The 24,001-nt window shown below is 37.3% G+C and overlaps 1 protein-coding gene and 1 long non-coding RNA gene across 2 annotated transcripts in view; one reads left to right on the plus strand and one right to left on the minus strand.

Annotated features, from left to right (window-relative positions):
* LOC138064779 (uncharacterized) overlaps positions 1-15,607 on the plus strand; it is a 52,292-nt gene extending 36,685 nt beyond the window's left edge. The window contains exon 4 of the long non-coding RNA XR_011138031.1: positions 11,962-15,607. This is a non-coding gene — a long non-coding RNA (uncharacterized lncRNA). The remainder of the gene's footprint in view (positions 1-11,961) is intronic.
* The window catches only part of LOC138064775 (adhesion G-protein coupled receptor V1-like), a 273,548-nt gene that overhangs the window by 30,968 nt on the left and 218,579 nt on the right, over positions 1-24,001 (minus strand). The window contains exon 88 of the mRNA XM_068928702.1: positions 12,051-12,172. Coding sequence (XP_068784803.1) covers positions 12,051-12,172 — 122 coding nt within the window. The remainder of the gene's footprint in view (positions 1-12,050; positions 12,173-24,001) is intronic.

Genomic DNA, 24,001 nt, shown 5'->3' on the forward strand with positions numbered 1-24,001 from the left:
TGCATGAATTTTGGAGCACTACAATTAATAAACAGACATAGATTCTGAGTCTTTGGAAATACTCAAGACTAAATAATTACCAGGCAGTATTCCGATAAAGCAAGTTGTCCTAGCGTGAGCTTATTTCTCAAGACTTTAGAAGTTCATCAGCAAAAAATAGCATAACAGGGAAAGGAAAAGCATTCCTCATCATTAAAGGACAACATGAAAGTGACCAATTCCTGATGTGAATATTAATTATTTTCATTTTTTTTTCTTTTTAAGAACACAAAGAGGCATTTCTATTTAATATAACATTTTAGTATCAAGAGCCTCAATACTGCAATGTTCTATTAATTGAAAATATTCAGAAAACAGGAACTTATCCGGTGTACAGTGAGGCATCCTCCGGAATCACCTCTCTTTACTGACCACATAAAGAAACTAGCTTAGTAATTTAGGTGCCTAGAGGTGGGTAGTGTGACTTACCCTTTTTTGTCCACAGATACACATGCAATGACAGAACTGAAAATATATCTGTAGCACGTATTTAAGAAATAAAAACTTCTGTCACATAGGTTGGTGTATTTGGCTATTAATAGGTGGTGACACAAAAGTTAGTGTGGGAATATTAAAGCTCTGCAGGAAAGCAGCAGTCTTCATGGTAAGAAGCAACTGTTTTCCTAACCTCTTTCAAAAGTTAGGAATGGAAAAAAGGTCCCATGAGGGCTTCTGGCTCCACTCCATTCAGAAAGGAATTACTCTGCCTATTAAGATGCTACATTTATGTGTCCTGGAGCTCAAAACAATTAATCCTAGAGGGTGCTGAGGCCTAAGAAATACTGAAAATTCAAAATTGTCTTCTGAGTGTTCAGGGTAGCTGATCATTTCTCAGGATAAGTCTTACAATTTCCAGCCTGCTTTCCTGTTACAGGTTTTCTGAAACACAATCACAATATGACAAAGTCTCTCTTTGGACAACGTGCACTCCAATAGATCACGTGTCTTATTTATATACATATACACACGCGTGCACATACAAACAATAAGAGGATACCCCTGTCAAAACTAAGTCTTCTCCTCCTCTTCTTTTAAGAAGACATACAAAGAACAAAGAAAAAATATTGGTGTAGTTACCAGTTTTGCAATTTAGGATCTAATATATCTCTGTCTGTAAAACTTTCCATGACTCTGCTGTAACAGCAAAACAACACATCTGAAGATTTAAACAAATAATAAGCTGACAGTACAAGTCGATTTGGTGCTTTTTTAAATCCAATTGACCTTTGTCAAGGCAAAGGCAAAAGAGCAACACTTAACATTTTGCTCAAAATAAAGAAAACATAATTTAGCAATTTTCATCCAACTGTGGTTAGCTCTAGCTTCACAGTTGCTCAACTCTTTCTAGACACAAATGATTTGCAGTCCTCACATGCATTAGAGAGCTTCCTAAGAGAGTAGTTACTAAGGGGGTATATTCAGATCTTAGGTTTACCTGTTGACATGTTCCTCTTTGTAGGAAAAATATCTATTACAAAAATTCAGTACGAAGAGAAAACATTGGCAACATTACACTTAAAAACGTTAAAACCGACCAACTTTGGAATGACTGTACGACAGTACAGCTAACGGTCCTTAAATTCATGGTCCTTTTTTAATAGAAGGAAATACTAAAACTATCACAGAATTTAGTGCTATGAGATCACAGTCACAAAGAGTATTTCTGAGCAGGTTAGGTATTTAACTGTGCATACAAACCGTAAGTGGCAGACCACTGTGCTAGTAAATGTATTCAGTGTGAATTTAACTTTCAAAGCAATCTTCTAAGCTTTCTTTGTGCCCTCACACCAACTTGTCTCCAGAGCAGAACTCAGGTGTTGGAACTCAACAGGTTGTTCTGATTTAGGGTCAACTCTGATAAAGGATGTAAGTTTCTAAAAAATGCCTTCCTGGGGAGGGGATATATTATCTTGGGTGCAGCACAACACTAATGTGATTATAAAGCTGCTGGACCAAGGCCAGCTAAGTGTGCAGACGCAGAACAGATGACTGATGACATGGAAAATACTTTCAGGCTTCTCCAATAAGATTTTCAAATCCCTGCTGATCATTAACACAGTTTTTCCTGCACCTACCATATACAATATTAATTTTCCTCGAACACCATGCTCAGAATTGTACCCAGGATTCCAAATAATGCAACACCAGTGCCTTTTACAATGGCATTAATATCTCTATTGGGTACAGATTAGCATCAAATTTGCTTCTTTTATGGCTGTATCATATTGGTGATTCATATTTGTGCTGCGATAAAGTGGTATACCCACCTCAGTTTCTGTTCCTCAGTTCTATCTAGCTAACCAAGTTTATAGCAGAAATTTTTTCACTATTAGCATCATAATTTTGCACTTAGTGTTGTCAGAGCTCATGTAATTTCTATTAATTCATTCTACAGAAGAAAGATCATCCATTTCATTGTGTATGATTCATCAGTCCTTCTCTGAATAACCAATACCTCCTAATTTTGTGTAATCAAAAAGCTGTATTAGCATTTTTTATGCCATAGTCATAATGAAAATATTGGAGAACTTTGAACCCAAGATGCAAAATTACCATTTGCTTTTTTTCCCCATTTAGTCAGACCTTTACACTTACTCCTCCAATTTTGTTATGCTACAGTATTAAATACTTCCCTAAGAGCTGGACAGATTTGCTGCACTTCCTTTGCTTAATTTAGCCCACTTCCCATCAAGATAACGACTTAGACTAGAATGCCTAACTTCAGTAAATCCAAGCTGCATTTTTAACTTATATCCAAGTATCTTATCTTTAATAAAATACTGAAATTCAACTAACAGGCCCACAGTTGCCAAGATCAAAATATCCTCATTACATATTTTTAGTTTATAAGATGTAACTGAAACCAGGTTGTGGCACAGAAGGTTTTGATGGCTTCTAGAAGTCCCTTTCAGCTTTACTTTTTTAGGATTTTTTGCTTACTCTATTCCAAAACACTTCAGAGAAAAAAGCAGACTATACTTTCATATCAAATAAGTCATGAACTATTAGAACCTGCAACAATACAGTACTTCTAAGAAGAATCCATTCAACAGTTTCTCTTAGCTTAACTCTGTCCTAGTTTGGACAACTTCTAACCCATTATTGCCTAAGCTGGCAAAACCATTATCAACCACACTTAGAGCATTATTGTTCTATCTTCACAGGAAGAATTGGCAATTTATCTGAAGGTACAGTAACACAAGAAAAAATTTTAAAAGCTACTATGAGGAAAAGCTACCAGGCACTGGTCTTACTGACAGTTTCATGATGTTTTTAATTGTATCTTGCCCACAACAGATACGAGTTTCACTAACCGATAAAGCTTATTAGGTAGTCCATTTATTGTTTGAAATTTCTCAGAGCTTTAAACTGATTGCAGCATGTAGTATTTTTACTCACATGAAAAAAGTTCCTTCTTGCATTATTCTATAAGGACTATATACTTAAATGCTGTGATTTTCTCCTTCCCAGTCTTCTACACATTTTTCATATCCCTTTCTATTCTCTTCTGTTTCCAATTTGACAAGTCGTCCTATGAATTAAGGCTGGGTGGTGGTCCTTTAGCTCATATTCCTTGGGCTCTCATCAGCTGGATGGCATTCCAAAAATGTAAACAATTTCTAGCAGCAGCACATGTTTAAAATGTATTATATGTCAAGGATAAAATACAACACAAACAGAGACCAGAAGCTGCTTTTAGTCCAGCAGAAAAAAAATGATAGAGTCAATCTTTACTGAATTCCTGTTATTTCAGTGTTATTTCAAAATTAAATCTTAGTCAGCGTATCATGGCCTCTACTGAAATTGTGTATCACAAATATGTTGAGTAATAATGAAACTGTCAGAGATAAAAGCAGTAATGCCATTTACTCTTTCCACAGTAGTTGCTTGGAGGCCACTGAAGTTGTATATAAAAATAACAGAATGATTTTTCTTTTTTAACCAGAGTTTTATAAACCCCCAAACAAGACCTCATCTGTATTTATTACCAGGAAAAAGCAGAAAACATCCTTCTCATTTACTGGTGAAACATCAGCCTTGTATAGTATAGAAGGTTCTTTTGCAGGAAATGTGTGGGTGGAAGAAAAGGGAATGGTTATTTTTTCTAGGGGCTATTAGGATGTTACATGCATTTACTTCACAGAAAAGTTCAGATTAGCCTTCATAATATAATGACATTCAGCATGAAGATATATATGCGTATATAAAATTCTGCATTGTTGAAACATGAGAAACATAACTCATTGCCCATAACTCACTGCCCCCTAGTTACTCCTAAAGATGGTTAATATCTTTCCTAACGTTTTCTGCCTGTATCATTTCCAACTTTTAGGATTTTATCATTAGTCTTATGGTATTTGAAGCTTTTCTTAAAACTCCTGATCTCAGGACCATGTGGCTGGTTCTGTTGTCTATCTATCACAATGAATAGCTTGAAAATAGAGCTTCCAACAAGTCAACTCATGGAATCACAGAAGAGTTGGAAGGGACTTCGGGAGGACCTTTAATCCACTCAAAGGGCCAGTCTACTGACCAGATCAGTATGGCTTTGTGTAGCTGAATCCTGAAATCCTCTAAGAATGGCAATCCAAAACCACTCTGGCAACATCTTCCAGTTCTGCACTTCCCCCTAGTGAATTATTTTTCCTAGAGTCCAACCTGCCAAGCTGCAGTTTGCGACGCTGCCCTTTGTTATATCACCTAGCACTACCAAGAAGAGTTTGGTGCCCTCATCTTTTTTAATAACCCTTCAAAAATTTGCATGCTGCTATTACATTTTCCATTACTGTCCTCTTCACCAGACTGAAAAAGCCCAGCTCCTTCAGCCACTCTTCACAGAATTCCCTCGGACACTTTTCATATGTTCTGGGCCTCTGGCCATCTTGGTAGCCCTCTCCTGGACCCTCACCAGTTTCTCCACATACCTCTTGAACTGAGGGTCCCAAAACTGGACACAGTATTCCAGGTGTGGCCTCATCAGCGCTGAGTAGATGGGGATAATAACTTCACTCAATCTGCTGGCCATGTTCCTCCTAATGCAGCTTGGTATGTGGTTTGCCTTATTTACAAGATGACTACACTGGTGTGTTATGCTCAGCCTAGCACACTCCCATGTCCTTTTCAGCAGGACTGATACTCAGCCAGATTCTTCCAAGCCTGAACTAATGCATGGGATTATTCCACCTTAGGAGTATAACTTGGCACTTCTCTATTGAACCTCATGAAGTTTTTCCTCAAGTTTATTTTAAGCTCCCTCCAGACTAGTTCTGCCATCTGCCCTGTCAGCCACTCCCCCTAGTTCAATGTCATACACAAATTTCCTGAGGTCACAATCTACCTTTCTAAAATATGAGAGCAATACTATCTTTTTTCTAGCCATCAAGCATCTCCTCAATTGCCGTGATTTTTTAAAAATGATAGTGGACACACAATCACATGGGCCAGCTTTTTCAGCACCTTCAGATGAATCCTTTTCAGCCCCATGGATCTGAGTATGGCAGCTTCTCTAAGCAGTCCCTAATCTGCTACTCCTCTACTACTTGCTGGCTCTCTCCTTCTCAAACTGTGCCAGTATATGCAGAGGTCAGGCAGCAGGCTTTGCCTGTGAAGATCACTTGGAAAAAAAGAAGACATTGAGTACTTCAGCCAACTCTAAAGAAATTCATTATTTTCAAAATTTAAAAGCCAAACTCATGACCTCTGAATTCTCTGAGTTGGCAGTGCTTTATCAATTAATGATCTTAATATAATAGTACAGGGTTTAAAAGTTTGGACTTAAAGGCAAACTACAGCTTGATTCTACATTCTGATTATACTGAGATATCTCATTTAGCCGAATTATTGAAAAAAATTGCTATTTATGATGACACAAGGAGATTGGCAGCAATGTAAAATGAAAAGGCAGGTAATTTGCCATAGATATCAAATAAAGTTGGTTATTATTGTATTCTCCTCATTAAGAAATATAGATGATAGGACACAGCTGGAGGAAGAAAAGAATGTATCTGATCCCAAGTCCTTTCAGTGGCTATACTTCCATTGAACGTAGCAACATGTATTATAGCTACATTACTTATCTGTGATAGTGTATTGCACAGTGGGGCGGGGGAAGCACCCTAAAATAGCCGGTGCAACTCCCCTTGCCGTTGTAGGGCCAAAGCCCGCAAGGTGTGTGGAGTGGTGATGGTTGGGGGCCTTACAGACCCTCTGTGACACAGTCTGTGACATGGTCTGAGGTCACTGTGGGACATCCTGCCTCACAGCGATACCTCCCCTTTCCCAGAGTGCCCACAGCCTTCCCCACACTTCACTGAGCTGCAGAGGAAGAGGAAGAGAGTGAAGGATAAATTTGCTAACTGGAAATACAGACACAATCCATTCTACACAGGCTAATCTGCACTGCCAAGAAGCTGAGGGTACCCGCTGAGCTCTGCACTGCCCTGGCTGGCTACATATGGTCCTTCTTACGTACAGGTAGCTCAGGGGTATCGAATGTCATGTAGTTTGCAGTGCAGATAGTTATAGGGCAGAGGGTTGGAGTGTCCAGGCCAGAGTACCAGAAATACAGCCAGATAATAATCAAGATTGTACCTGAGTAACTGTAAAAATAAACCAAGTCAGCTGTGGGGAAAGCCTCATAGGCTGTCTAAAGCCTCATCCCAAGCCCTCTGCAAATAGTAGGATGAGTTCCACCCAATTCAGTGAACTTTGGATCAGGCCTTAATGGAATGGTAAATAAGCCACTGATGATGTAGCTGTGCAAACCAAAAACACCCCATTAATCTCATGACAAACACAGCGCTCATTTATATTAGTATAGCATATGCAAAATGGCTTGCGAAATCCTAACCTTTAGAGACAAACAACTTATTCTTTTATTCCTGATCCCAACAAATATATTGTGTGTAAATCTGCTTAGGCGATCAAATGTAAAGAGAAGAGACAAATGTTACTCTCTGTTTTGCAACTGAAAAGATCAGGAGCCAAGGCCTTTCACATGAGAACACGGGAGTATGTTTCTGTGACACAGATGCTGCCTGGGTAGTATAATCAGGAACATACTGCTGAGGAACACAAAACATCAGATATCCTAAATATGCTTCTCATCCTTTTCCTCTTACGCTTTTTTAAATTTATTTGTGGATTTCCTACTTTACAAAAGCACACTGGATGGGCAAGATTTAAGATACCTTTTAAACTTTCTTTTTGGCCTCAGTGAACAGAAACAGTTTAGCTGTATTTATTTTCTGGGTCACTGTTTACTCAATGACCATGTAAATCACCTATTGTCCCCCCACACAGCACTTTGCATGTTTATTCCTGAAGTTACAGGGAAAGGACTATCCTTCCTCTCCATGTATATGAATAGTTTGTACTATAAACGCATCTCTGATGGAAACCATTTCTTAAAGGAAGTGCTCGGAAACAATTTGTCCTTACTAGATGATTTTTGTATCAAGTGCATTTCCTAGGCAATGTTTGTCATAAGGCTAAACAATTAAATTGGATAATATATAATGTCTTCTGAATCTCCTGTGCTGAATCCATTTGGATAACAAATACATGGTAATGTGTTCTTCTTTGTTACATGATCTGTAACTCTTTAGCAGCAGGGAAGCAGGTCTCTGTTTCTTGTAAACCATTTCATGTTCTCTTTCCTGACTGGGAAAAGCTCTTAATGAACACTGAGTTGTTCTCAGGTCGAAACAGGGCATGTTGTATAACAAAAATGCCCACCAATAAATGGTAAAATAGCCTTGTATTGCAGAAACACTTGGCCTAGTTTTAAAAACCGTTATCAAATCTGAGAGCTGATAAAGACATAAGATTTGGGAATGACATGGAAACACCATACACTAAACGAAAATTCTGAAAATGTGTTATCCACTGTTAAATCCTATTTCATATTTGTCTCTCCATCCAAAATAGTGGGACTGAGATTAAAGCTTCAAAGGACGCTGGAGACTGGCTGCCCATGTCAAGAACAAACCTTGCTTTGCCAAATCTGTAGGCCAGAAGGAATTTTCAACACTGACTGTATGCCTCCAGAACCTAGCTCTTCCAGCTCCTCATTAGTGAAAGTATAATATGTAAAAGCTTTATAAAACTTACAGCAAAAGGTTGATTTATTGACTAGCATTTGTTATACATAATTTCTTTCTACACACAAATAGTTTGCATACTGACATTTTCTTTTATTAAGATAATTCAATATATATGGTTATTTGATGAACAGCAAAAACTAAGGAAATTGAGTATTATTTACAAACTGTTCACCTTGATCTTTCACTGTTTTTTAACTCATGCTGCATGTCTGGTCACCTCAGTCACACGGCAGTTTTTCTGTTTCCTGATCAGATAATTGTAACTTGTAAAAAAGGAGAACAATATATGTGGTGTGGTTATTTAAAATGTGGTGGTGTTCCAGGAAATATTTTTTTAAACATGTTTTATTGTAGAGATATACAAAGCACTGAAGACAACTGCCTATTACAACAAGCAAAGAAACATAAACAGCTGTAGTACTGTGAAAGAAGATCTCCTCAATTTGTACTACTCTTCTCAGGGTACCCCACATTAGAAAGATTTTTTTTTTCCTTTAAACATTTGATAGCTTTATACTTTAAAAAGTAAAATGTGATGGCTCTTCTACCTTGAGGACCCAATACTATCATCTTTCACTAGGGCAAGAAGCCAAATATATCAGTCCTGATATAAAAGAGACAAACCAAAGGAGTACGAGTTTCTTTAACAAGCTTATTTAGGGATTAGTTGGCAGACAGCATACATCTCAATTCTTTATTTTTTTCTATTCCTGTATTCCTACCATAGTATTGCAGTCTACCAAGAAGCAGGTAAAGAATCCTGCTGCAGAACTGTGATATCTGTCACTTGAAAGAGAGGTTGAAAATATTTAAAGACAGACCTGGAAGGACTAGGAGACTGAGTGATTCACAGAAAAGACTTACATTTTCAGAGTATGTGCTCCTAGTTCAATAGCCAAACTTATTGAGGGTAAAAGCAGTATGGTTAACATTATATCTTCACAGCACAATTCATATCTATTTGGTGAAGCAGTTGCTTGTGTTGGTAGAGAGTTTCATAAAGAGTTATGGGTAGGAGGGCAACGCTGGCAATCTGGCTTCACTACAGGTTTGAAACTACGGCTGTGCTCCATGCACAGTGTTGTAAGGTAATGGTAACAATCAGAGGCAAGCCTAGGAGTTGAAAGGGTGAAGCCTGTAATATTTGAGGCTTAATTTTTCATTTCCTGGCTCCTTGGAAGGAGACAGGATCTCAAATAAAATTTCTGAGTATTTATTTCCCAGCTGTCTAATTGAGCATAGAGACTCAAATGTGGACGCATCTCTCAAAGATTAGAATTGCAGCTACCAATGAAAGTTATTTGATCTTTGTGCATGACCCATCGCTGTTGCAAGATACAACTACTGGAAAAGTGTAGCTCTTGATAAGGAAAATTTTATTTATGTGAGGTTCTTGAGGACCCAAACAATAGATGCAAAATATGTATTTCAGTTACATGAAATTATGGATAGGAATAATTCTGACATCAAAATACCCATAAAGCCAAATTCCAGCAGAAGCACTCAAGACTCCTATGTGCTACCTATGCAGGTCTTATTGGCATGTATCTTTTGGGTAGACAAGCGATGCTGGTAAGAGATCAGTCAACAACAAAGGATTAGCCAATAAAGGAAAAAAATAATCTACTGCTTGAGTTCAGAGATTTTTAAAGGCATGAATGGAAACTAAACTACATAACGGGCATTACATTCATCCAACTGAAAAACTTCACGTGGATCGAGAAAAGTAAATATTTTCCTCCCACTACTAAATAGATTTAAACAAAATTCTAACTTTGCAAGGTTGCAAGGTCATGCAAAGGTGCTTCTCAAATATTAGTTATGAGTTAAATATTATTCCATATATGCTTTTATATCTGTGTTTTCCATATTACCTAATATCACACTGGACAAAGAATCCTCTACAGACCTTGCGGGCCTCATATTTTACATGACTGGTTTTCAACATCCAGTATCATTTCTTGCTTCTATTATATGAATTACTGTCTTGAAATCTGCAACATTAATTAAAATAAGTCTACAGCTTTGTTTCTTTGCTTTTCTTTACTTGAATAAGACATTCTAAGTTATATACAATAGACTAATAAAAAGTATCTTCTTGCAGTCATACAGAAGGGTCAACATTTTGGCTATGAATGATCTTTCTCAAGGTTACTCACAGACTATTCATATCCATCTTCTCTAAATATCCCCAGTAATAAAGTCTTTTTAAATTAAATATCCATGCATATTTACAGAGCTAGTGCAAAAGTGATACCTCTCGAATAAAATCTGTTATAAGCTACCTTCTCCAAATACTTGTAGCAAAGGTAGACCTATGTTACACAAAGCTGTACAGGATTGCAGTAATAATTCTTCACAGAAAGAGAGTAAGGGAGGATATACACATGGGTATATAAATAGATACCATATCTACATATACATACACGCACCTGTCACTCACCACACATCTAATGATTTATATCAGTGATATGTTTTACTGTAAAGCCCCAATAGCTATCGTTTTACTGCTAAAGCTCTTGTCGGGGGTTGCCTATACTCTGTGATTTTGCAGGGGGAGAGGAAAGGGAGGGAACAGACATTGCTAGTGGCTATAGCAATAGAGCAGAGCTGCGGTAGTCTCACTAAGAGGAAGCCCAGGTGCCTTCATAAAAATCAATTTTATTTGCTCACAGAGAATTACCAATAAGAATTTTTAAAGGGTATAATATACTTGATATTAAGGGGTGGAAAAGCTGAGAAATCTGTTCGCATAACTCAAAAAAAAAACCCGTAACCCTAATTTGACCCATCTCACATGCCAGTATAGACTGCATAATTAGATGCATTACAAGGAAAGCAAACTACATTTGGTTTTTTTCAGTTTAAAAACATAGTTGTGTCCGAGACGTCCATTTTGCAAGTGTGTAGATTTCTGCTTGAGGAAAATCCCACTTTCTGAATTCAATTCTAAAATTAATCTGTTGTGTGAAAAAATACCTTTTTTATTAATTTCTATTTCATGAGGTTCACAAATTTTGAATACAGGTAAATAATACATGATAGACTTTAGGAAGATGACATGGATATTTCTGTGATAAAGATGGCTGACGAACTTGCATAGCCTAGATTTAGATACATATATATTTAATTCCTCATCATTTCACAGTTTTCAGGCATTTCCCACCCTTGATACTGTCCTCTGTTCTGTAAACAATTCCACACTATATTGCGAGTATATAGTGAGTCCAAGGGAAGTACATGCACGTACGAAATTCTGCAAAGGCCCCTTTCTGTGGAATGGATCATCCACATTAATATGTAGCCCTATGTATCAAGGTGAGTTTGCGTTCATTTTTGTATTTTTTGTAACTAATATTCAACATTTAGTATGTATTTAATTTTTGCATTGAAAAGATCTTTGTTTTACCAATGTGTGTGCTGTACGGGAAGAGCTAAGCCTCGAGGCTCATTTCTAATAATGAAAAAAATTTTAATATTACAGTTACATAATATTACAGCTTTGAGGGTTTTTTTTAAGTAGCGCTAGCAGATACAGAAAACTGAGGTACTCAATGCTTTTGCAATGGCTGCAGATACTTCAGTTTTATTGTTATAATTACCTCAGTAATGTCTTATGTAAAGAAGCAAGTAATTTTCTTTCCCAGTGTATTAACGTTGAAATTAAATCTATGCGATTATTGCTATTGTTTCAAAACAACACATCTCTTCCTCGAATATATACTCTATATGTTAATTTCAGAAATAAGTAGAATACATAACTAGCACTGCCCATGTGTCACAGACTAACCTCTACTTGTTTCTGGTTTTCCTTTAGCTGGTCAAGCTGAAATGCCAAGCATAATACAAGCAGTGGAGATGATCCCAATGTCAGTAACAGGACAGAAGGAAAAAGCACCAGCTTACCTGCAGGCTGTTGAAGATGATAAAGAAGACTAACATCCAGAGGTGCCGGTAAGCCATGTGCAGTCCTCCCCACAGCCAGGTGACGGAAATCAGGGCAAAGAGATAGAGGACCAACGGGATCTCTGAAAACCATAAACACAGTTTATGTGCTTTGTTAAAAACACTTTTTAATGCATTACCAATGGAGAAAGAAGTTTCCTGGTCTCCAGCCTAATCTTGGAATCTGTTCCCCAGCGGTGGGCAGCCGCATCTCTGAGGTCACCCTTCTCCTGCCCCAGGCCAGGGGGGCCGGGGCTCCTAGTGCCTCCCCGTCGGCTGGGATGCCTGCAGGAGCGCGTGGCTGGCTGCGGAAGGGCTGGGGGGCGCAGGGGACCACAGCCCTGCCCTGCAAACCAGGTAACAGGGCTTGCTTTGTGAGTGGGAAGCGCACACTGAACTTGGGTAAGCGCTGGAGAGTTCTTGGAAAGTCTGGAAATTTGGGGAGGGAATGGATTTTCAAGCACTGAGGGAAAAGGGAAAAGAACCCTAACATTATCAATAGAAGAAACTGCCAAGGCTCTGGGATTTTATAGTGTGAGAATAGCTTATTCACTGATTTGCTGTTACTTTTACTGCAAATTGAAAATGAGAAGGCACCTGATCCTATAAAAATTTAAGCAAATATCTCTATTCAGTCAAGGATTCTCTCAAAGACATCATTTGCACCAGTTAACTTCATTCACATTCAAAGACACGTGCAGAACCTGGCCTTAAGCACACAATCCAGTAGATATATATATAGCTGCATTTTATATTTCTTATTTTATGTATAATAGAAAAGATTTAAACACTGTTGAAGGGAAGATGCCGATGTAGAACACAGTTCACAAAAAGGAAAGCAGAAGTTAGCTTTCATTCCCCACCCAATTCTGTTCTTGATACTAAGGGGCAGCATGCTGGCTCCTGCTACTGACAGGATTCAGGACAGACTTCAAAGTCCATGTTTGCCCAGGCTTGCACATTTTGAGGTGCAGCGGTGCTCGTCAAGGCATTGCCCTTAGTGCTGCGACGTCAGCACAGAGGGGGGACACATTGCAGACGGGCATTGCTCTGGAAACAGCTGTATGGGAGCACATTGGGTATTTTGTTTAATATGATACAAATAGCACAGGTCATGTGAACGTAAGCAACAGCCAAAGCCAGGGCTACCTCCCAGCAAGGCAGGGAGGAGCTGCTATAGGGATTTAATGAATACTATGGAAGTGAATTTCTGAAATTAATGTTTATATTTTTACAAATGAGAGAACAGCTTGAAGTGAAGCACAATGTGAACAGGTACTGTGTTTTTTAAGTTTCCCAAACTAAAGCCTAATACTGCTCAGTAAAACCTGAGGTGCAAACCTCAGCGTGGGCTGATCTGTAACCATAGTTTGACAAAGCGACTTAATGTGACACAACATGTAAGCAAGATGTGTACTTCCTTACTGATTTAAAATGAGATCCTGTGTTACACATAAACATTACCATACTGTTAGAGAAGTGGTAACCAGAGGTGAGAAAACTCAAGTACTAAAATAAACCTAGCTCTCTAGAACAGTTAACAAAGCCTTGCTTTTTACTGGATAAAAAAAGTACTTTTTTTAACTGGGAAATTACAAATGCCATTATAGCTTTAAGATAGACACACTTTCTAAGCAAGGGACTTAGAAAGTTCAGCTGTAATCACACTAAAGGTACTGTTCTGCAGTTATGTCTGAGGACACAATAGGAATCCTCTCTAGTCTGATCTTCGATAAATAGCACCATTTCTGGGCACTAAGGGTTACTAGCTTGCCCTCAGCAGAAGGGAAGATGCAGAGTCTTGATTTCCAGGCCGGCTGTCGATGTCAGGAAACCACTCTATGAGATCTCTGGTGACGTTTAGAGACGTCATGGGTGGGATACAGGTGCCTTAGAATTAGAGTCATTTGACTGATGCCATAAGATATCTAAAGCATTTGTACATGATCAGTACATATGATATAGGATAACCCATTTCTTATGAAGAGGCAGCTGGAGGCCAGACTGGATAATCTTGGTTGTCTAAAATGACATTAGATGCCTGTTAAGCAACTAAAATCACTTTACCCATGGCGAGCCAAGACCAGGTGAAAACTTTTTAATGGTTTGAGACTACCTGAGGAACTCTGATCCATAATATAACAGTAATAATATGTGTGCATTTTTCAGAGCAGCATCGGGGAAGAAAATTAAGGCTCTGTACTTCTGTTTTTAGACTGGGAGAAACTCGGTTTTGTTAGATGAATAGAGTGGAAACAGTCTCAAAGTCCCTTGGAGACAATGGAAAAAATCCTCTTGTCCCAAAGGACTTTGGAACAAGCTTTTCTTTAAAATGCTACTAATATAGATGGCTAACATCATAATAATTTTATAATATTTAAAAATGCAAAGCCTTGTAAAGCACCAAGTAATATAGTAAGAAAGAGAGCATTAAGTATTTATTTTTTTCCTATTTTTCCTATATTGCACATACTAATGAAACAAATCCAAATACTTATTAGATGTATCCTTAACGACGTTCACAAAAAAATAAGAATTGACAACCTCATTATACTCGATGTTATAGTCATTGCCAAATTTATCGAAATAAAAACAAGAAAACATAGAGCAAAAATTTTGCTGCTTGTAATTATATAGTTCTAATGATAAGCTGAGTTATCTGTAGAATGACTTATTTATTTATACGTGCACAAGTATCACTGGAAAGAAATATAATCTTTTTGTTTAAATCTCAAAATCATTTTAGAAACTTTAGCTGTTTATAAAATTCAGCTGATGTAGTAGACTGGCAATTAATGATCACTATTGCATACATTTTCTAAACACCAAACAGATCTAAGCTGGCAATTTCAGAAAGCATCTCAGGAAGTTCAAATAATGATTTGGCCTTTATATTACTCTGTAATACAGTTCAGTTCAGGTGGGGGAAGCGGAGAGAAGAAAACAAGCTATGGGAGGACAAGCAGCAGGCAGTAGAATATGCCGAAAGCAACATCGTAATTTCTGCTTTTACTATATAAATATTACATAGGAAAAAATATCACAATATTGATCATAACTTTACACCACCAGATGGTTGAAACCACAGATTGTTGAAATAGGTGTATACGTAAAGATGAAGAAAATGGTCAAATACGCTCTCTAGATCATATATGCTTATGACTTCGTTATCTTCAAGCGTATGTGAAAAGGAACTTTAATAAACTCAATGCCATCTCACCAGAGTAAAATTACCATAGGTAAAACCATATCAAGCCCACTATATCTAACAAGATGTCTATGGAGTCTATCTTAAGGAGTAATTCTGGTAAAAGTTTACGTAATGAACACCACTGAATACTAATATATGAATTACAGGAGTTATATGTGCATTATACTGATAAAAACGTCTGAAGACACCTACTTTTTGCCACATGCTGAACGTTCATAGTTAAAGATTCTGCTTTTTTATCTTTGTCAATAACAATTGCTTCACTATGGATATTGTAAACTATTAATAAAGTTGAAATCTAGGCAGTATTTAAAGTCTCAGATGTTTGAATTCACTTCACTGACACTTTGTTCAGATAATTTGTTGTATTTTGATCAAACAAAAGCTCAAAAACTGCAACAAACATATCAGGTAATCAGCAACAAACAATCTCTTTTAAGCTTGTAAAAACAGACAACTGCATAAAGGAACAGGGTGCCAATAAATAGGCTTGAAATGAACCAGAATAGAGTCTAGTTGTCTATGGTTTCCTTCATATGGGAAAAAAATTACCCCTCCCATACAAACTCAACAGGTATTTCTAGATACGTGCTTTCACTTACAAGAATTTCACTCTAAATCAAAATTCTGCCATTCAGCTTTACACCACTTGCTAAATCTTAGGTGATGAAAGACTACGGTGGAACATTCAACTCAGCGTCAGTATGATGTAGATGAGACGTTTCAAGCAGCTTTGTTGAGCACTATACATTTGAACCATGCTAGTCCCCATTTTTTGCACTATTACCATACATTTTTAGTACTTGGAATGATGAAAGGTTTTATTTAAGCAACAGACAGTCCACCCACTCTTTAAATATAAATATATATGTATGTACGCAAATATCATCATCTTGGCTGTTCATGGTTCTCCCTGAAATATCTCCCCTCTTCCTTGACTACAGGCTGAAGAAACATGGGCAGGGTTGATGACTCAGTATAGATAAATGCAGTTTACCCAGCTCTAGTTGCAGTTTAGTATAGAGTTTGAAAACCTACTACAGTTCAGGCGTTAAATATCCACCAAGTGAAATTTCATACATTTAATTTACACAATCAGCTACATTTTCCCACTGTTTTTCACTTCTTCCCCTTTGCTGAGAAAAGATTAATTTTCCTTATAAACTTATTTAGGACACTGATTTTTCTGAAATGATTATTGTTCAGAGGGCTGTGCTGCATATAATCAAGGTTTTACGGGTGGTAAAACTGTAGTTTTACTACAGCAGGGGAGTGCTTAGAGTAAAAAGTCAAGATTTTGTCCCATGATTTACAAAAAAGTGATGCTAGTGGGATTTGAAAGACAGACTGATATAGATTCATGATCTATATTCATGATATAGATTTTCATGATCAGATTACAAAATTCATGAATCAGGAAAAGTATTAACATATTGGAAATGGACAATTTCCTCAACGGGAACATGTAAGACCAAATATTTATCCAGCCTTGCCTCCAACACTGGCCAAAAGTAGATGCCAAAAAAGCGGGCCAATCAAATATGATAATTCTCCCAGCAATTCTCCCATCCTTCAATTAGTTACAGCTCAGGAAATTCCTGAAGCAGCCACAGTTTCTCTACATTTAGTTATTTTCAGAGGACTTCTCTTTTACAGACTTATCTAGTCTCCTCTCAAACTCATTACTGTGAACTTTTAAAATTCAGAGTGCCCTGTGGCAAGGAATTCCATGGCTTTGCAATCACTAGCCTAAGTTTCAGCTAAAAAAAAGCCAGATAGCTCAACCAAAATGCCTGCTGGCCTTGCTTTTGTTGTTTGGTTTCCTCCTTATAGCAAAAACAAGAACAAGAAATAGAAGCAAATAAAAAACCCAGAACATTCCTAAAGAGCTATGCTTTCATCTAGAGTTGTTTAAAATCTGTAACAATGTACACCCACCCTTTTCTACATTTCTTAAATAAACCTCACAAAGAAAAGAAAGACTATCGTGGCAGTTTTAAGAATTTTGGATTTTCATCTGCTGCTGTGCTGTAAGACATCTGTACTGGCCTTTGCAGAGAAATACCTGATGATGAAGTTCATATACCTACAGCTTTTACCTAAACAGGCTGGGTTAGTTTACTGCAGTCCACAAAGCCGGAAGCAGTATATCAGCTACAGTTTGGCTGGGCCAGTCAATCTCTGCATGATTCCTTCACAGATGAGAACTGCAACAATTCATACATCTATGTTCCTTGAAGGACTGGAAAAATGGTGAGAAATACAAGATCTTACATCATACAATAAGACTTTGGCAAAATTTATTCATAGCTTGGGCCTGGAATAGATTCTGCCAGTTGAATAGCGCTCGTTTAGACACTGGAGAGAAAAGAAAAAAAAGGAGAGAGAATTTGCCAGTGGCAAATGCATCCTGTAGGTGTAAGTCTCCTCATAGTTAGGACACACCTATTCTAGAAAGCACAGGAGGGAGATACCAGCCAACCTTCTGCCACCTACACCAAGTAGCACTAAGAGCTGCTGCTGACTGTTGGTAGTCCTAGGCTGAGAAGAAGAGAAGAAATAATGAACAAAATGGGGGCAACTGAGAAATAAGGAGGAAGAGGAAAGGTAGGTAGGAAATTAAGAGGGGAGAAGAGCAGGAAGAAAACAAAGAGAAGCAGAGCAGTGTCCCACATTATAGTCCATTGTCACATCTTTGATGATTCATATAATGGCAATTTGAAAATTGAGGCGGATTCTTATATGTCATTTCAGTTTAATATAATGATAGAGTAGTTTACATGTCTAACCTCTCTTGTCCTTCTGTAATGCATATCGATTATGACAGAATAATTTGATGTAGCCTGCTGCAACCTGTTTTACGAGAGAGAGAAGCAGCAGCGCAAATGCACTTACCTAATTCCGGTCAACAACTGTCCACTCTGTATACTAAGCAGTTCTTTAAAAATGCCTTCTTGCTCAGCATCTTATACTTTATGGTTATGAAACTGAAGGATGTGCACTTGAGCAGAGAAGCAGCCTAAAATCTGAATGAACCACAGGACACATGAGGAAAAACTTCTTTCCTGTGAGGGTGACAGAGCACTGGCACAGGTTGCCCAGAGAGGTTGTGGAGTCTCCTTCCCTGGAGATATTCAAAACCCGCCTGGACGCGATCCTGGGCAATGTGCTCTGGGTGACCCTGCTTGAGCAGGGGGGTTGGACTAGATGATCTCCAGACGTCCCTTCCGACCTCAACCATTCTGTCCTTCTGTGATTCTGGGACACACACTAACAAAGGAGTTAAAATAGAAATAAGTAACAAGCACTATGAAATTAAGATCAGCTCATGGCCACAGAGAAAATCTGAAGATTTTCCATTAGCAAAATGCTCTAGAATGCTCTAGGAAAAGAACCAACCGCTTTCATGGAGTGCCAAGGACTCCTAGTGACGGACTGTCTGGGAGCTCTCTCTCTTCAGCAAACCATGACTAGCCCACTGAATACCATATTCTGTTAGACAGGCAGGTTTCTGATAAAGTTTTTGCAATTAATATTCACAAAAAAAGAAGAATTTGACCTAGATCATGTATTTCAGAATATATTACGTATAGATACATAATTCAAAGGAAAATAAACTTAAGATTCTGACATTGCCAATTTTCTTTTTTTTTTTTTTTTCCTGCCTGTAGACTTAAGAACTGCTCCTTATGTTTTCAGCCTGTTCATTACAAAAAAGCTTTCAGTTATGAAGAACTGTCAGGTAGACCACTTGAAGATTTTCTTCCTTCCTTCCATACTTGATGTCATAGATAAAGTTCTCCAAGACAACAAGTCTGAGCAGTGGAAAGTGTTACATCAAGTAGAAATTAATGAATAAAATTAGGAAATAATAACATTCTGCAGTGTAATGCAGAGTATGTCTTTGTAGCTTGTTAGCAACAATCTAGATGACTTTACTGTGAAAAATAAATAAGGAATGCACTACAAATTTGTAACATATCCAAATGTTTGTATTCTCACCCCTGTGTTGGCTAATTTTGTGTCTTTTTCCATTGCCTGGAGTATTTAAGTTTTTTATAAAAATAGAAAAGTCAATAAAAGAACCAATTAAATAATACAGCTTTCATGATCTTCTGAGTTTACCTACAAATACTTACTATGTTTCTTCCCCTTAGGTTGTTAAACTGATAATGCAACTTTAATTGCTTTTAATTGTTGTTGGCTAGACTTGAAGACCTACTGCAAAATCTGGATCATCTTTTCAAACATTATTCCTAGCTCTGAGTGGGGAGAACGTATTACTTCATAGAACTTCACTCATTTGTTGGAGACCTATATTCAGTAAAACCTCTACAGACTATTGCTTAACAAGTGATGGGTTAAAGTTAGTAGCAGAGCTTTTGACAGTTGCTGCAGAAAAGGAGTTTGGCAACAGGATTTTGTGGCCAAAGTAGAGAAGAGATTTTCTCATACATTTCAAAGGGGAAAGCACCACTACCACCACCAACATGCAATCTATAACTCCTGACAAAGCGTCTAATTCCAAACTGGGAATGTTAAGGACATGCAGACTTTAACAGTAGCAGACCAGACAGCTGTTACAGAAATGTCCATGGAATCCAATTGGACATTTTGTTCAGAGATCATTTGCAAAAATAAGTGGCCAATCTGTTTTAATATATTTTTAATTCATTTATATTTTTTGATCTGCCGCTACTTGTGGAAAGGAACAGTTTGATATTAAAGAATACCTCCTAAAGGAGAAGCACATATCACTAGTAAGCCTAAAGACTACATCACTACCACAAAAGCATAAAAGACCGGCCCTCTAACCTTTCCACTAAATCTTAGTTTTTCAACAAACTTTCTCATAAATCTTTAAGAGATGTCATAGTATGATTATACAAAAGAACAGGTGTCTTTAGCATAATTTATGCTATGACTGTTATGCAAGGAAAAGTACATTGCAAAAAAAAAGGGAAAAAAAGGAAAAATGGCAAATCTTAGCGCAATAGCAAGTCAAAAAAGAAATCAAAGTATGAATCTACTCATTTCCAAATAATAAAATTCTTTAGAAGCATTACTCAAAATATCAAATGAGTTTTCATTCTACAGTTGTACAGGAATAACTTGTGCAAATTAATTTGCTTCTGCAGAATTCCTTAAAGAATTTTCTAAAGGAAAAAGCTAATTCGGGTATGTGAAACACAACACAAACACCAACTAAATTACATGAGTGACGATGATGAATTTCCGTTATTATCTTATTCAGATCTTTATTCTTTATTTCAGCTTGTAATTATGTGTGTACTTTTTGTCTTAGCTGTATTTTTAAAAACCTCTGAGGCACGGGGTTTTTCTTCCTCCTAAATACAAAAACAATAACAACAAAAAAGCCCCATGAGTGCTATGAAGATTAAAATATTTTGCTCAATATGTGACTGTGATGAATACTGCACATAACACTTAGATCAGAGATAGCCAACATCTAGTTCCTGATTCCTAGATGGAAGTTGTCATCTCAAGATGAAAATACTCCTATAATTCATTGTTCCCTCACTTCTTTTAGGTATACAATATATATCTTGCAATTTATAAAGGTTTTAGCATATAACTCACAGGACTAAGAACATCTGTAACTATAGTTTTAGATATAGCCTCTCACTTAGAATAAAAAGCCCTGCCCTCAGCATCATTTCCTGAGTGCAAAGGCTGGAATGTCCTACACTTCCATTTCAGATGGCTTATTTGTTTGTTGAGAAGATCAGTTGGTAGCAGATATAGGGGGACCTTTCACGGTCTGGCATTGCACACTGCTATAAGCAATGAATTTATTAAAGAAATTTATATGAAGGAAGACACAACAAGTTAGTTAACATTTTACAGTTAAATATCTAAGGCACACTTAATGAAGTTCTGTTTTGGCAACTTAACTTCCTAATCTTTAATTTTGGTACATTTGCAATGATAGTATCTGAATCGGGTAAATTCTACTGCATATTTATGCTTAAGGCATGCAAATTATGCCACTCTATGTTGTTCAATAAAACGAGGTCATCTATTAACAAAGGTGTCACCAGAAACAAATGCAGGTGATTTTTCACCTCAACATTTTACTTTCTACTTTCAAATTGTTTCATGAAATTATAAAAGGTTAGCAAACAGTTTGAAATAAAACAATGAATACTGAACTGCTGTCTTTGTCATTTCCAGCTTCTACATTTGCATATCAGGACTGTAAAGAAAAAAAAAATCATCTCCAATCTATCACTATTTCAATCTTTTGCTAGTACAGCCAAATACACAGAATTCTGTTTTTAGATCAGCTGATTCCCTTCAGAAAGTCTTTCTTGCTGCAAACTTAAATATTTGTTCACCCGAAGGTTGTTTATCTAATGCAAACTTTATATTTGGCTTCTCTCAAGGCTAGCTTTTGAGAAGTTAGTTTCTATCTATAGAAGAATAATCAGTCACTAGAACATGTTTGCTGAAGGGCTGGCAAACTGAATCAGTTCAAACTGAATTCTCCTTTCTAGCAAACTAAATGCCTATCTTTGAAAGAGTATACAGGAGTTAGCTACGACATGCTTTGAAAATCAGCCTTCACACCGTGTTCCAACACTTACCTTTGAGGAAGAAAAGCTGTCTACTCTAAAAGATAATTCTTGACCCTCCCATAGCCCTTTCTTCCAGTCTTCTAGCTTTGAAGAAAACTCCCTGACCTAGGCAAGCTTTATCACTGTGTAAAATAATACAGCAATAGTACACAATAATTCTGGAGCAATAAAAAAGAGAATGAGAGGAAAAAATCACCTATTTGGTGTTCCAGACAGGGTACTGAGAAGCATGTAAATTGCATGTTGACCAAATTAGAAGTTAGCAAATTATATTTATTTGTGTTTATTCTCAACTGTAACCTCATTTTATAATTTTATAATCATATTCTTTTACAGTTATAGCCCAGGCATAAGAAAAAAGTATGATAAGTTCTGTGGGCAGGTCCTAGGACACTGCCAAAACAAATGGGCAATTGACAACAACTACCAAGAGTAGATCTGTGCTGGGCTAGCTGCCTTTGGGCTATGACACTTTCTTCAAAGCCTTAGGGTACGCGAGAGATGGGACTCTACTCAAGAATGCCTAGGAGAAATGCCTAGAGGACTGGGAAGAGTATCTGCATAAGAGGCAAGGAGATAGAACAAACGAACGTTTGAGAATAAAACACATGGAAAAAAAATCAGTGATATCCTTCTAAGAATGAAGAAATTTTCCACAAAACTATTGATCCATGTGCAAACAGGTCCTCCTCCCTGCAGTTATCAAAGGGCAAAATTTTTCTCTTAGATCTGTATGGTGAAACCCAACATTGTTATCCTGCTGTGGGAGTCCCCTTATTATGGATAAGAAACTCTCTACTCCTATGGAGAACACAAAATAGTAACACACAATATTGCTATTTAAATCCAGGAAAATGTTTTCACGGTAGAAGATAGAACTTTTTCTCGTAGCTGTGTAAGAACACATTGTTCAAGACAGAACTGCTTTGCATGGTGAGCTTCAGAACCTTCCAACAATAGGAGAAAAAAGAGTAAGAAAATATTTTGACTCAATTTTTAGTTTAGTCACCTAATTTCTTTGAAAATAACAGTATATACTATGTCTGAGGATAAACTTTACTGTTTCTATTCCGATTAAACTCCTCTTAAAGCTGGTAAAAGCTTTCCTCAAGTAGAGATCACAAATTTAGACCCTCAGGAGATCAACCAACCACAGTTTAAGTGGCATTACTCAAGCTTTCCCTACAAGCTATGAAATGATCTGAAGAACTTAGGAGAAGTCAGATAACAAATACTTTTGGTTTTAATCTGCAAAACCAGCCACTTTTTCTGTTTTATGGTGATATGCAAGCCAGTAACTTGACTGTTTTTTATCGACAACAATTACTTTATTTTTTGTTGACAACACTGAGTGAATCACAGAATTACAGAATGGTTAAGGTTGGAAAGGACCTCTGGCAATCACCTAGTGTAACCCCCTTGCTCAAGCATGGTCACCTACAGCGCATTGCCCAGGGGCAATATCTTGCATGAAAAAGTATGAATTATTGCAGAATCCACAGTGAGTAACCGGTCATCTGTATCATGCAGCAATTTAAACTCTCTTCTTACTGAACGACTCCCAGAAAGGGAATAAGCCCAAATATTACAATCATATGCAAACAGATATCTGTATGATTATCTATCTATAAATGATAATTACATGACTGTATATTCCACTTTTTCTTTCTGCAATACTCTTTGCTCTCTGGAATTTAAAGAACAGGTGTCCACAATTACTACCATATGTGAAAGCACATTCAAAAATACTTTTTTCTGTGTTTACATATCTCTGTGCTTGATATATCGTAATTGTTTACAGTTTCATTCACTTGGGTTTTCAGCCTGTCTAGAGAGAATCACTTATGTACAGGAGACAGTTTTCCAAAGCAGTCTTTGCTTTCACTTTTTCATTACCTATCTACGTTTAAGGTGGGGAAACACAGGTGCAGAACTTCCTGGGGGAGATCAGGAAGGTTTTTTCCCTGTAGGAAGTCTTTGTTGTGGGTGACAAGACAGGGAGTTCTTCAAGACGGGGATGAGAACCAGAGACAAGCCAGAATAAGACACTACACATATACACTACTGTTCAGTCATTCTCCTCCTGGAGGAAACAGAGAAAC

Source organism: Struthio camelus, chromosome Z, assembly GCF_040807025.1.
Source record: "Struthio camelus isolate bStrCam1 chromosome Z, bStrCam1.hap1, whole genome shotgun sequence".
Lineage (NCBI taxonomy): Eukaryota > Metazoa > Chordata > Aves > Struthioniformes > Struthionidae > Struthio > Struthio camelus.